The sequence below is a fragment of the Helicoverpa zea genome, chromosome 2 (assembly GCF_022581195.2).
Source record: "Helicoverpa zea isolate HzStark_Cry1AcR chromosome 2, ilHelZeax1.1, whole genome shotgun sequence".
Classification (NCBI taxonomy): Eukaryota; Metazoa; Arthropoda; class Insecta; order Lepidoptera; family Noctuidae; genus Helicoverpa; species Helicoverpa zea.
The window spans coordinates 5,401,344-5,416,666 of NC_061453.1; the positions used below are offsets into that span (position 1 = coordinate 5,401,344).

The 15,323-nt window shown below is 36.5% G+C and overlaps 1 protein-coding gene across 1 annotated transcript; it reads right to left on the reverse strand.

Annotated features, from left to right (window-relative positions):
• Positions 1-10,212: 10,212 nt before the first annotated feature.
• Positions 10,213-14,575, reverse strand: LOC124644453 (carbohydrate sulfotransferase 4-like). The gene is made up of 4 exons (XM_047183811.1): positions 13,857-14,575; positions 13,385-13,564; positions 12,884-13,097; positions 10,213-10,319 (listed from the first exon to the last, which is right to left on the reverse strand). The coding sequence occupies exons 1-4, from the start codon at positions 14,573-14,575 to the stop codon at positions 10,215-10,217; spliced, it is 1,218 nt and encodes a 405-aa protein (XP_047039767.1). The 3' UTR covers positions 10,213-10,214.
• Between the last annotated feature and the right edge of the window lie 748 nt (positions 14,576-15,323).

Consider the following 15,323-nt stretch of genomic DNA (forward strand, 5'->3'; position numbering starts at 1 on the left):
CGACTACAAAAACCCGTCTAATTATAAATAAATCGAGTATAGCTTGCTCGTAAGTTTACCGATAACAATGTTATTGTCGCTTCGTTAGTGATGATGTGAAAATTTAAGTTTGTTTGTTTATATTATTATAGACAACGTTTTTACCAGCATAATTACTTACTAATGACTGTATAAGAACTAATAAACAATAGGAAATTAGTATCTTATCGGAATGTCCTGTCTATTCCGTAAACACGAACTCAAAAAAAATCGTTCAGATTAGTTTGTTAAATCACCAATTTTCGAACGTCAAAAACAAAAGACAGCCCACAAAATGCCCGGCTGCGGGATCGTTCGAAAGAGTTACAGGGGGTACGTAAACCGCCTACGACGGAACACGACGGTTTTTAGTCAGTAAGAGTCACACACTGACACTTCCTTGCCTAGGGAGGGCTGATTTGATGATTTTTGACGTCGTTAAAAAAAGCACACCCTATGTCTTTTTTGGGAATAAGAAGTGACGCAACAGACTCCCCAGCAACCGATATCTATCGATTAGGTTTGAAGAAAAATATTTATACAAAACAAATCCAATACATTTATACAAAACAAATATAGTAAATACTTATCACGTGATAAGCAAATGAGTTAAAAATTAAAATAACTACAAGTTGGCTATTACACCTATAGGTAAATTATACTAAATAAGTACTCAAGGGTTACTTCATAATTAGTAATGTACTAGCCATTTTCCCGCGCTTTCACCCGCGTCCCGTGAAAACTACTACTCTAACCGTCACTTGCACAAAGCTCTATTAAAGTTAAAGCTTCTTTAAATCTATTGCTGACTCTTTCTTTGTCAACAAGATAAAAAGTGTCAGCAATAGATTTAATGAAGCTTTAACTTTAATGGTCAGGGAGAAACACCCAATCCATATTTAAAAGATGTTTTGTTATTTTAATATGCGTCGTAAGCCAAGCACTAGTAAGTCCCATAGTACACTCAGGTAATCTTGTAAAGACTTGTGCTACGTGACTTCTCGCACGTTACCAAATAATCCAGCGATTGGGAATTTCTTCGGACTTTTATGTATCTACTAGCGACCCCCGCCCCGGCTTCGCAAGGCTGCAATGTTATTAAATTGACGTTTTTATACATATAAACCTGCCTCTTCAATCACTCTATTTATAAAAAAAAACCGCATATTTTTTTTTTTTTCCGACGTCAAATATCGTCAAATGACCCCTCCCGCTGTGGGTTAGCAGCGGTGAGGGAGTGTCAGACTCTTACTGACTAAAAACCGTCGTGTTCCGTCATAGGCCTTTTATGTACCAGGGCCGCGGTATCTCTTTCGAACAACCCGCAGCCCCGAACAACCCGCAGCCCAAATCCGTTGGTTAATTTTAAAGATTTAAGTGTACATAGGGATATAGGGACACAGGAAGCGACTTTGTTTTATAAGGCATGATGACAGTAATCAAAAATCATTAAAATAATATATTTATTAAATTAAACTTGAAGCTTGGAATATAAAACGCGCATTGTTTTCTTTATTAATAATGTGATTAATATGTATTTTTATAAAATAAAATTACGAAATAAGGCAATCCGCCATGATATCTTGAACACCAATCAGAGCTCGTGACGTCATCTCTGAAAACAACTCGCGCGAAAGCGCGCGAACTTCACATTTCGTTACTGTGAACTTCCACTGCGATCTTTGTTTTTAATTAATTAATTGTTTATAACACGAGTTATGGAGCCCGGATTTATCAAGGCAAACAGCGCTAATTTGCCTAGAATTGATATCATAATGCTGGGAAAGTTTTTGGCATCAAATAAAGATTTTTGTTCAGCTGAATTTAGAAATGTTAAAACTTCCATGTAAGTATACTAGTTTAATTAAAAAACAATGAGAGATGAAACCTAACCTCGAAATAGTTATTTACATTATAAACTATGCTAGAATCTAGAGAACTATGTAATAACTTACATCAAAGTGATCTTCACAAAAATAAAGTTGTACCCTGGGCAATATTGCTTTTGAATCTCGCTTTGCAAGTTTAAGCCACTTGTTTCGTATTTTTTTATTGTGAGGAACGTACACAAATAACTTATCAGGAGTTGTTTTGGATGTGTTCTTACACTGGGGGACCCCACAACACCTATGCCCTTTCGAATTCATATTTAATAACACAAAAAACTTAATTATTGCACGAGCGTTGTTCACTTGCGTCTTGTAATTTCAGTCGTGACGTCACAAGTGACGACATGACACTGACAAGCGTTTTCGCGCCGGATTCAAAGTGGACAGAGAAAAATGCAATTATTTGATAAAAAAACTTCGCATTTTCTTAAAATTAATAATTTTTCATACAAAATAGACGTATACCTACATCATACAAAGGAATTTAAAAATTTGTCATCATGCCTATTACTGTAGTACCTAATCGCACTAATATCACGCAAGGGAATGTTTGCGAGTGTGACTGTCGTCGTGTTGTCTTCGTTCAGGTTCAATTTTTTTTATGGATGTAGCAGAGAAGAAAGAAAATAGATATAGTTTAATAGAGTATGTTCAGTGAATAAACCGGAATAAACCGACAGGAAACGTAATTTTTATTCCTATAAAATACCACATATTCATGATAAAACTTCTTGAAAAGAGAAATATTTTTTATAATTCTGACAGTAATTGAAATGACTTCTGACAATGTCTAGTTTATACAATTTATTTCCACGAGCAGAGTACTTCACAAATATTTCTTATTTTATAATAAAGTAAAATTAAGTATAGATATAGGTACTATAATTTTTCTAGTAAGAAAATGCCACTAGCTATAAGTACAAGGTAAATATTTTACAAATTGCATTAATATGTGCTGTACCACTGTATTATAATGGCGTCCTAGCCGATTGTCAGCCCTCGTGTGATCTCATTTAAGGAGATCAGCCAGCTGCGCAGGACATATTGCAGGATTTGCAGGGCACAATCATTTGCACAGAGACAGGCGTCTCGCTATTCACTCACTCTTCTAGTCCGATGGTACGGCAATCCGACACGACCGGAGAAAGATCAGACGCAGGACCGACATTAGCGCGTTCTCTGATTACCTACTCTCAATTCAAAGAGGAAGGTGCCATGAACGAAAAGCTATCAGTCACAAAATATGTACCTAATGGATGTGTTACTTCTTCCAGCCACTCACAGTCGAGAGCGCGACTCACCGTACTAATGGCTCTGAATATAACGGGAGTCATAGTATGCATTTGCTTAGAGATCCTGTTGGTTCTAGTCGCTCTTGGTAAGTTTTACTAATATATGAAGGTACCTACAAACAATAGTCATAAGAGGTGAATGGTTCGTCTGTTACATATGTAATACATTTTTTAATTAGATTCCTAATTCTCTCTGTATTATTTCAGGAGTGATTTTTCGAGAGCCTGATGTTTCTCCAGTGATTGCTTATCATATTAAAACATTTTCTCATTCGGATTTTGACCAAAGCTTGCCTGCAATGGAGGATGGTAACCTATTCTACCTAAGTAATTTGGATGTATTCAGAACCGACAAACTGAATAAAAACTAATTTTGATCATTGGGATATTAAAGAGTCAGATGTGAAGCATCAAAAATGCACTGGTAGACACTTGAAAATATTAGCACATCACAGCCACAGACTAGTCCTTAGAAGGACACGTGCGACAAGGATGGCTTCATAAAGGTAGAAAGGAGAAAAAAGAGGCCAACTTGTAGGAATAAGTGCGGAACTGCACAAACTGGACCAAACATCCTGCTGCGTCCTGCAGTACCAACGACGCAGTTGTACGTGTCCCGTCTTCATCACACCACGACGGTGGAGCAGATCGTGGAGTATGTCCGATCCAAGACCAAATGGACCTTACTACCAGTAGTACCACGGGTAAATTTTTCTTCCCGTAGTACTACCAAGCGGTCTGGTAGTACCACGGGCAACAAACGGACACTTCGTGTGCATTAGTTTTTAAGTTGTCTATGTAACATATGTATTAGTTTATGATCTAATGTTATAATATATTTATGTAGTGTATTCTCTATAAAATAAATAAATAAATTAGACATGGGATGCTCTAGCTCTAGGGTCTTTCTCTATAATATACAGGATTACTTTTAATAAGTGCGCAATTAATTTCAATAATGCGATAGAAGACACATTTTTACAAAATTAAACATACAATTACAAAATGAATGTTTTTGTTGTTGGTTTTTTGACACCATATCGAGTTGAAATATTCGTACCAACCTACAATAAGTACGCCAGCGTCAGTGTGACCTAGCGCGAGTGGTTGCAAGTTGCGTTTTTTTCCATGATTGATAAAAAATATCCTGTATAATAAGTACCTATATAGAAGCTACCTGAGATGTCGAGTCTGAAGAACATTGTCTCGGACAATTTTGACATTTTCCATGATCCCTATAATAAATTTAAGCGCAATGTAAATGCCTCATATAAATTAAATTTTGCACAAAATTGACCAATTTGAATAGTACCTTGTCATTTGCGTCTATCGATTCTTCTTCTTTTTTTTTATTATTATTTTTGTTATGCATAGTTTGGTTTAGTTTAATTTAAGTTATTTTTAATTTGAACGTTGTGCGCACCTGTAATTAACATATTTACGCAGGACTTATTACAATTGTAAACTTATATATGTGAAAGTATTTGTAAATAAGTTGTTGGTGTGCCTAAATAAATAAATAAATAAATAAATAAATAAATTGTCTGGGTAACTGCACAACCAAAATCGGCAAATTACAGTCAAGTTATTTCGTAGGTAGGTACCTTATGTACCTAAGTACTTGAAGACCATGAAATGTTGTCAACGTCATTTTTTAATTTAAGATACATAGTTATTTTATAATTTGGTGGTTTCCTCGATGTAAGCGTTTCTTCAATACTGTCTTGTTATAAGTCACTGCGCGGTTGAAACCCAAGATCACCGACAATATACTTAGGTACCGTATATTTTTCAACATCTGTTTATTTTGTTTGAACGTAAACTACCGTATAGACCAAATGGCAGCCCAATGGCATACCAATGAAATGTCATTGTAATACGTTCGTTCTTAGGGCCAAAACACATAACGGCGCCCCTAGAATCGACAGTAGCGTCATTGCCGATTTAAACGGCGCGGCGCTCGTTCCAGCGTTATTTTTTGTCTCTATCTTTAATGCTTTGTGTTTTCGAGAAAAGAAACTCCCCGTGGGGATGCATAGCCTCAGTCAATGGATGTATCCAGTTTCTTCTTTGTCTATTTTTTATAGCAGAGTAATGTCTTCTTAATAACAAATCAGCAATAAATTTTTCACGATGGTCCATGGCAGAGACACGTCTATCCACAATAAAAAATCACGACGAACTGGTTACCCTACCGAACGACAATAAAACGCTCTTTTTCACGACGCCGCAACGCCGCAACGCAAACTGCCGATTTTAGCGTTGCGGCGACGCAACGCGGTTATGTGTTTCGGCCCTTATACCTATTAGTAGAAGAATTCCCGCTAAGGTTAAAACTGCTATTGTGTTTAATTGTCATCCAATCGCCCCACTATTACATGAGCAGAATTGAGTCCCTGTTTAAACAGCACTTGGTGATGTTTCAGTATTCAGTCATGATAGATAACCAGATGGATCAGGTCAACCGTGGAACCGGAATGCATTAGGATTGTTAAAAAAGTTTATTATAAAATTCAAGACTTCGTTGACGATAAAGATATATGAAGATAACTAATCTCTCCATTAATTAACTTTCGTAATTAAATTAAATGTATTACACAAGGGAATGTTTGCAAGTGTTACTGTCGTCGTGTTGTCGTCGTTACTCCTTCAGGTTCAATTTTTTTTTATGAATGTAGCAGATTGCTTGGAATGACAACTCTTTGTCAACAGGTGTGGACACCTTAGGTATATGCTGGCTCGCAGGTTTGCCAGATGTTCTAAAGCAGTCAAGGTAACATTGTTTAGGGCATTCTGCGAATTTTTTTATACTTGCAGCCTGTGGGCCAGCTACACGCAGAGGATCATCAGTGCCCTGAGAGTACAGTACAACAATGCCTTCAGGTTGTTGTTGGGCCTACCTCGATATTGTAGTGAGTCAGCGATGTTTGCAGAATCGCAAGTCGATGGTTACCACGCAATAATTAGGAAAAGAGCTGCATCGCTGATGAGGAGGGTAAGAGATAGTCCTAACAGCTACCTGAGGGTCATCGCTGAACACTGATAGTCCAATATGGAGGCATTGGACTCTTCTTCATAATAAAAGAAATTGATTGTTATAGTTATATCACTAACATAGTTCTTAAGTATATTTTTATTGTACTACTAAAATTCTATGGCGTCTATAGGTACTAGTAATAAATCTGTAGAGAGGTCAATTCTGTACATTGAATATATTTCCAAAATAACTATTAGGGGGTGATTAGTGATTGATACTGATGCCAAAAATGCAATCAGTAAAATGTTTTTCTGTCTGTCTGTCTGTATGTTCTTTATGGAAACAAAAACTACTTGATGGATTTCAACGAAACTTGGTACAATGATTCTTCATACTCCTAGGCAGGTTATATGATACTTTTCATCACGCTACGATCAATAGGAGCAGAGCAGTGAAGGTAAATGTTCGGAACACGGGAGAAGTTACTCCATTGTTTATGCTTCCGTCGCGTGTGCAGCCTTAATGGTTAAAGCTACACAGAAACAATGTATGACGTAAATGTTCTCCTTAAAATTATGTAAAAAATATACCATGACAGTTTACGTCTATCTTTTATGGTTGGCTCAGAATAACACGTTTAACTGTCGATAGCTTAGCAGTTCGCAGCTTTTTGATCATATTTATCTACTACTAGCTTTCGCCCGCGGTTTCACCCGCGTTCCGTAGCCGGATGGTGACAAAAACTATCCTAAAACCTCCCGGGTCTAAGTTACCTCCCCTCTAATTTTCAGCCAAATCGGTCAAGCCGTTTTCATGTTATGTCGTGACAACGGAAATCGGGTTTCATTTTTATATAATTATAAAGATTACGTTTATAATACTCTCACTCACGCGTATTTAAAAAAGTATTTTAAAAAGTTAACATTATTACGTATTCAATAAAAAAGAATAATATAAATCGGTAGTAGGTACGCATAGATTTAGATAATTGGATAGGCTGGTGTTTATTATTTCTTCCTCTCTTTCAAAGTCCGAATCTAAAGCGGACGAAGTCGCTGGCAGAAGCTAGTCTGAAATAAAATTATTATTATTATATGTAGATAGGTATCCATGTATCCATAGATACGAATAAGAGGGAAGGTGCAGAATATCATAACAACAGTAGCTATATCTTGTTTGTTTTTAAACAAAAATCGGATAAAAATAAATTGTTGCAGGTTCCACAGTTAGATACTGCGCCTACTTAAATATACATCGCTATAAAGCTAAGCGTCCACTTGTCGGTATCGTACGCAACGGACGTATCGCACGCAACGGATCGTAGTATTTTTATATAGAAACTCAAACAAGTGCGTCCACCTGTCCGCATCGTACGCATCGCACATCGACAATGCCGATACCTATGCTCCGAGAAGCAATTTTTGCGATGCCTGCCGATGACGTCATACTTAATGCCGATGCCGATCAGTGGACGCAGTCCGCGCGCTCGCTCTGCATGTTCCGATCTCTTCTTGAATATGTTGTGTACCCAGATACTATGTTTTCTTTTATTGGCTTTTTTTCCAAATGTTCCTCTTCTGCTAACAAACAAGCTACAACGACAAATTGTTCTTCATCGCTTTCCTCCATTCTCACAGGAGTCCACACGTGCGTTCACTATGAAAATCCGAATGGACTGGCATCGTCAATCCATATGCTGGTACTCACCCGAACGCTGCCGATACAGTGGACGCACTGCGAAATATTTATCCGTTTTGTACGATGCGTCCGTTGCGTACGATACCGACAAGTGGACGCTTAGCTTTAAGCTAAGCGTCCACTTGTCGGTGTCGTGTAAGTGGACGCTTAGTTAAATACCACATATTTATGATAAAACTTCTTGAAAAGAGAAATATTTTTTATAATTCTGACAGTAATTGAAATGACTTCTGTCAATGTCTAGTTTATACAATTTATTTCCACGAGCAGAGTACTTCACAAATATTCTCTTATTTTATAATAAAGTAAAATTAAGTATAGATATACTATAATTTTTCTAGTAAGAAAATGCCACTAGCTATAAGTACAAGGTAAATATTTTACAAATTGCATTAATATGTGCTGTACCACTGTATTATAATAGCGTCCTAGCCGATTGTCAGCCCTCGTGTGATCTCATTTAAGGAGATCAGCCAGCTGCGCAGGACATATTGCAGGATTTGCAGGGCACAATCATTTGCACAGAGACTGGCGTCTCGCTATTCCCCACTCTTCTAGTCCGATGGTAGGCACGGCAATCCGACACGATCGGAGAAAGATCAGGCGCAGGACCGACATTAGCGTGCTCTCTGATTACCTACTCTCAATTTAAAGAGGAACGTGCCATGAACAAAAAGCTATCAGTCACAAAATATTTAATGGTTGTGTTTGTTACTTCTTCCAGCCACTCACAGTCGAGAGCGAGACTCACCGTACTAATGGCTCTGAATATAACGGGAGCCATATTATGCATATGCTTAGAGATCCTGTTGGTTCTAGCCGCTCTTGGTAAGTTTTACTAATATATGTAGGTACCTACAATAGTCATGAAAGGTGAATGCTTCTGTTACAATATATACAGGGTGGCCCATCCATAGGCGTCCAAAAGAAAAATTTAGAAGCTCTATAGAAGGCTATGGGGTATCCGAATCACCCCATTTTTTTAATTAGATTCCTAATTCTCTCTGTATCATTTCAGGAGTGATTTTTCGAGAGCCTGATGTTTCTCCAGTGATTAATTATCATATTAAATCATTTTCTAATGCGGATTTTGACCAAAGCTTGCCTGCAATTGAGGATGGTAACCTATTCTACCTAAGTAATTTGGATGTATTCAAAACCGACAAACTGAATAAAAACTAATTTTGATAATTGGGATATTAAGTGCTTTGGTCATTATAAGGGATGCGATGTGAAGCATCAAAAATGCACTGGTAGACATATGAAAATCTTAGACACACTGACACGGGATGCTCTAGCTAGAGTCCTATAATATACAGGATTACTTTTAACAAGTGCGCAATTTATTTCAATAATGCGATAGAATACATAGGTATTTTTACAAAATTAATCATACAATTACAAAATGAATGTTTTTGTTGTTGGTTTTTGGCACCATATCTAGTTGAAATATTCGTACCAACCTACAATACCTAAGTTCGTGAGCGTGAGCGTGAGATATCGCGAATGGTTTAAATTTTTTATTTTCTTTTTTTCCATGATGGATAAAAATAATCCTGTGTAATAAGTACTTATAGAAGCTACCTAAGATGTTGACGAGTCTGAAGAACATTGTCTGGGTAACTGCGCAACCAAAATCGGCCAAATTCAGACAAGCTATTTCGTAGGTACCATAGTAAGGACTTGATAGAATGAAGTCCATGAAATGTTGTCAACGTTATTTTTTAATTTAAGATACATAGTTGATTTATAATTTGGTGGTTTCTTCGATGTAAGCGTTTCTTCAATATACTTTCTTGTGATAACTTGTTGGTCTTAATCTAATTGAAAGAGGGGAAGCAGAAGTTTATTAAAATTTGTTTTGGCCTTTTACGCGGTTGAAACCTAAAATCACCGACAATACCTATACTTATCGTATATTTTTCAACATTGGTTTAATTTGTTTGAACGCAAACTACCGTATAGACCAAATGGCACACCAATGGCATACCAATTAGGTTGCGGGATTCTTCGAAAGAGTTACCGCGGCCCTGGTACATAAAAGGCCTACGACGGAACACGACGGTTTTTAGTCTGTAAGAATCTGACACTCCCTCACCGCTGCTAACCCACAGCGGGAGGGGTCATTTGATGATTTTTGATGTCGTTAAAAAAAAGTGCGTAGCAGAATTCTCGCTAACATTAAAACTGCTATTGCGATTTAATTGTCATCCATTCGCCCCACTTGGTGATGTTTCAGTATTTAGTCATGATAGATAACCAGATGGATCAGGTCAGCCGCGAAACCGGAATGCAAGGATTGTCAAGAATATTTCGTGTTAAATAAAGTGATTTCCACATTTATATTGTATAATCGTCCAAAGGGTTAAAATCTTCGCTTCTCATATGGGTCTCATTAAACGCCATCTTGTAACCCCATTTCTTCATCGCCAATTTGCACACTTCCTGAAAAGTGGATAGATACTATACAGTTTCAGAGTACATCATAAACAGTAGCCAGTAGAAAATGAGTTCCAATGAATTGTGCGTTAGTCTATACTCAAATTACTTATAAAGGGGAAAAAATGAATTTTTGTTTGTTTGTAATGGATACACTGAATAATCACTGGAGCGATTTCGAAAATTCTTTCACTATTAGAAAGCTACTTTATCTGCGGCAGGAAAACGGCTATCTATTAAACCCGTTGTTAATTTATAAAAAAAAACTTTCGAACTAGACTGTCGAGAGAGGATACCAGAAAATAAAAAGGGAATACATATTTTGACCACCATAAAATGCTTTGATACCCTTAGTTTTGTAACCAAAAATATCTACTTAACACCAGAAAAATAAAGTCTAAAAATATAATAGTACCAGCTATTTTAGTCACGACTCCACTTTAATTTGTATTCGACCACCAAAGGACAATGGGCACTTTGTATGGGATTTGGTACCCGCTCCAACAGTAACGTATGATATATCATTAGAAAGGTATTTACGTGAACAATAATAAAAACTATGGGGCTTGCCTCAATTAGCTGTCCGATCCGAGTAACGATAAAAATTAAATCGACATAGAAACAAGTATGTCATCCAAATATGCAAATTCATTAAGAGGCATATGTCGTCAGTATAATAATTTTAAACTCAGTTAATAGACATCTTAAATTGTTTGAGATACACTCTATTATAATCTAAAGGTTGTAATAGTCTATGGAGTCATACTACGGAAACACAATCGTCATCTGATTTGACAAAAGTTCAAAACATTTCAGAAAACACAACTAATCATTTTAGTTACATACTATCTTTAAACATACTGGCTTCCATGTACCTACACATTATATGAAATAAAAAAAAACCTGTTATTAAAACACGATAATCATTAAACATTAATTGATTGTAAATACTGAAAGACTTTCATCAAATACATAAGCTATATTCTGCGTGAACTGCTAAGGTTTGCGCACAGACTTTTTTTAAAGCAGTGGGCAGGCAAACATTCTAAGAAGGCCAAATTCTTGTTTTTTTGTTACTTTACCAGTTTTTATTCAATACAGTTGGATTTAAGAACTACATCTACGTTGATGATTTATGAACATTATACATTCTATTAGTCGATGTCACGCGAAATGGACAAGGAATTGGGACTAGTCGTCATAGTAAACATTTTTTGGCTTGCCAAGACCTACGCAATGGTACTAGAATCAACACTGTTGGACAGGGTACCAAAACGCCCATCGTCCTTTAGTAAATGATCACCAAATCTGGACGACCAAAATAATGTATTATTTTTCCTAAATAAATCACTGTGATTGCCATAAAATGTAGGCTTATTATTGAATAAAGTATTATGATGCCATATTAAGTTATGTGTATACACCGTGACTTTTTAGTCGTCTTACAAAGGTGGTCCACTCAATCTATCCGATATAAAATACCACTAGACACGATTATTAATTTTATAGCCTTACTTAATTAAGATAATAGGTGCAAAGAAAAATAAAGAAAAAAAAAATGTTTACGTATCAAACGGTAGAAAGTAGGTACCTTCCCAACGCGCCGCGCTCCATTGATACAAGATTCGAGCAGCGCTCACAACAGAGTGTTCTTATAATCTACGTCATGCATCATAATAATGAATTAATTTTTATTTTTAAATTATTCAAATCTCATAAATATTTTTTTTTATATGAACGTTTACTAGTCATTGGATACATAAAGTAGGCTGCCGTTGTAAGACGACTAAAAAGTCACGGAGTATAGACTCCACGTAGGTAGTCTTGTTTGCCCTACCCCTAGAGTGCAATTCAAAACCGCGTAGGCGCGGAGGGGCAAGGCAGCCTGCGAGCTGAGGCGCAGGTAGTTTTAACGCTCGCCGCCGCGGCTGAGGCTGGCCGTGCCGGCCAGCAAGCCGAAGCTGCGGTGGTGAGCGTGAAAACCATTTGCGACGATAAGCTCGCATGGGACCGCCGGAGCCCCGCAGCGCCGGAGCCATGACAGAAGCCATGCTTGCTACATGTTTGCTTCCATGCTGCATGCCTGCTAACATATATGTATATCAAGTTTGGGATAAAAATGATTTATTTGGACTCATTTTGCTAAAATAGGATAGCAGAATTTAATTTTGGTGATCATTTACTATTTTTGGCATACTTATGATTTACTTGGAGTACTTTTACTTAAATAGGATAGCAAGCAAAGTGTTGAAACTTTGGTTATAATTTTACTTTCAAATGTTGGTTTAATTTTGGTGATCATTTACTATTTTTGGCTTACTTATGATTTACTTGGAGTAATTTTACTTAAATAGGATAGCAAAGTGTTAAAACTTTGGTTATAATTTTACATTAAAATGCGAGTTTCATTTTGGTGATCATTTACTATTTTTGTCCGCTATTTGTTACTATATCTGGTGGTCAGTTAAACATAAGCCAAATAAAAACAAGTTCGGCAGAATTCCTCATCACTCCTTACTTATCCAGCACTCATTACGATATACGTTTTTAAAATGATGTCGCCAGTTTACCTGTATTTCACTAACAGCTACAAAATCCATTCTATTTTTCCATTTAAAAGGCACTCGACTAGAAACTCTATAAGTGTTTGAAAATGGTTTAGTTGCGTTCGTGTGCTTATTCAGATACTCATAAACTGGTCCTGTTACAGAATGCCCCAGGAACTTTAAAATTCGCGCTGAAACATCATAAGGCTCCATTGCTAATTCTTCGAACCGTATAACCCTGTGATTTATAAAAGTGTTAATATACCTACCTAATTTTTTTCCCTCATCATTAGTCTATTATTGAAAGTGAATCAGTGACGAAGGTCATCATTAACCCTCTGCCCTTATCCCACTCATAATGGCACGCTGTTCTTTTCATCCATTCACACTTTTCTACCTCAACTCTCACATATCACACAGAATATGACATTCTTCGTCCACCGAACTCCCGCATTTTTTCTCCGTGTTAAAACCCACACATGCCAAAATTCTTTAATCATTTTTAAGGGTCTTATAATCACTTACATAAGTCTTCCAGGATATTTTTGAAGCAGATCTCTTGCTGCCACATAGTCGTTCAACATGTCTTGACAAGCGATTTTCGGATCTCCGCAGTCTATTGTATTAGGACAAAACTCAACATTACGTCTAGAGTGCATCATACCACGAGGGTCGCGAACCAAAAAAATCAGTTTTACATTTAACCTAAAAAACGGAGTGTTATAGCTACGGTTATATCTAAAGGGTAACTCATCTAAACCAAAACTGTTGAACAACGGCAACTTGGAGTTCAAAAGTAGCTGAACACTTAATTAGCAATAGTAGCTTAACAACAAAAATCCAAAAGTCACTGAGTATTAAATCCTGAAGTAGGTAACTGAACACCATTAAATTCAAATGTGTTCGTCGATTTTTACGGTTGATTCTGTACTAACAAGATCATGTGCCTATCCTTTCATACTATCCGTTATACAAGAAACAATGCGATGCGACTCACTCTTTATCATCCAATATTTTCGGAATCAGTTTTAATCTTAGCCGAACGAGCTTCATAACTTGGAAGGGGAACAGCATACATATCTGTGACATAAACTCAAAATCACAACATAGATGTTTCATAAATTTGCAATGATGCCATATTCTCGTATTGCGCCTTAACTGGTCCACGCGCTCTCTTGCAAACTCCAGGTATTTTTTTAATGTTTCATAATTACACTTTAACAAAGATGTTATTGTGTGCAAAGCTATATCAGCCTCTGGTTGCTCTCGTTCCCTTATTTGTTTAACCCCGTACATAAGTAGGGGTTCATAAAAATAGTATGATCCTGGAATTGCATTCAAAATCTCTCCTAGAAATGTGGTTCCTGACTTCCATGTTGATAAAATTAAACTACGTAGCGGCCGTCCCCCGGATTCCATAACCAAATTGTCCAAATTCAGTGAAAAATTATAGAAAGAAAGCTGATAATTCAATTTTGCTCGTGCAGTCGACACATGCTCTTTTATATAGTGTGATGGGACTTTGTACACGCACGATGGGACTTTATACACGGTTGTAAGCTTAGGTTTTGAGGATTTCTCTTTGATGTGCTCATTTAAGAACATTTTTTTATTGTAATTGGTAGCAATGATTATAAATACAATAACGCAGAAAAGCAAATAAATTCGCCGCCCAAGTCGAGCCAACCTTGCAATAAGTGTGCGGATATTTACCATAATTCATGGAACATCTGAAACGGTAAGAAGTCTATATGACTGGAAGACTGACGCATACCCTGGACGGATTGAAGCATGGTTTCCTACTGACACTATCTAACGTAGTGATTTATATGCTTCTGGGTAAAAACGATCTATCATACATAATATAATGAATCAAATATCTTAGCATTTCAATTGCCTATCCTAAAGACCATTTTTAAACTATTGTGACGCTCTGATTAATGAGAGGACAAACTTACCTAGGTAGCTCGGATGTTTCTAAGCCTTCAAAGATTATATATTAAATGAGTTAGGTAATAGTTGTTGGGGCACCTTTCAGGTAGGCACATAAAGCTGGGTACTCACTTAGCAGTGTTTTTTAAATGTTATTAATCATCATGACAGTAGCTAACACCTGAAAAAAGCAGTTTGGCTAAACATTCTAGAACTTACATAAAATTTTATCTAAAGTTCAAAATTACTGTTGGAGTTCAGTAGCCAAAAATAATGGGGAAGTATTACTAAAAATAATGGTAACACAATAAAATCCATAATTATTAAAAAATGCATTAATTGGCCTCAAGGCCAGTTTCAGGAAAAAAACCACTATTAAGGTCTGATTTTTATGAATGATATTTATTGTTACAGGTCCTTACCAGTTTTTAAAAATGATTAGAAACCTTTGGCACTCCTTATAATTTTTTTAAGCCCTTAACATTTAAAAAATTAAAAATAATTCTAGCTCCTAAAGTACAAAAAATCGCTG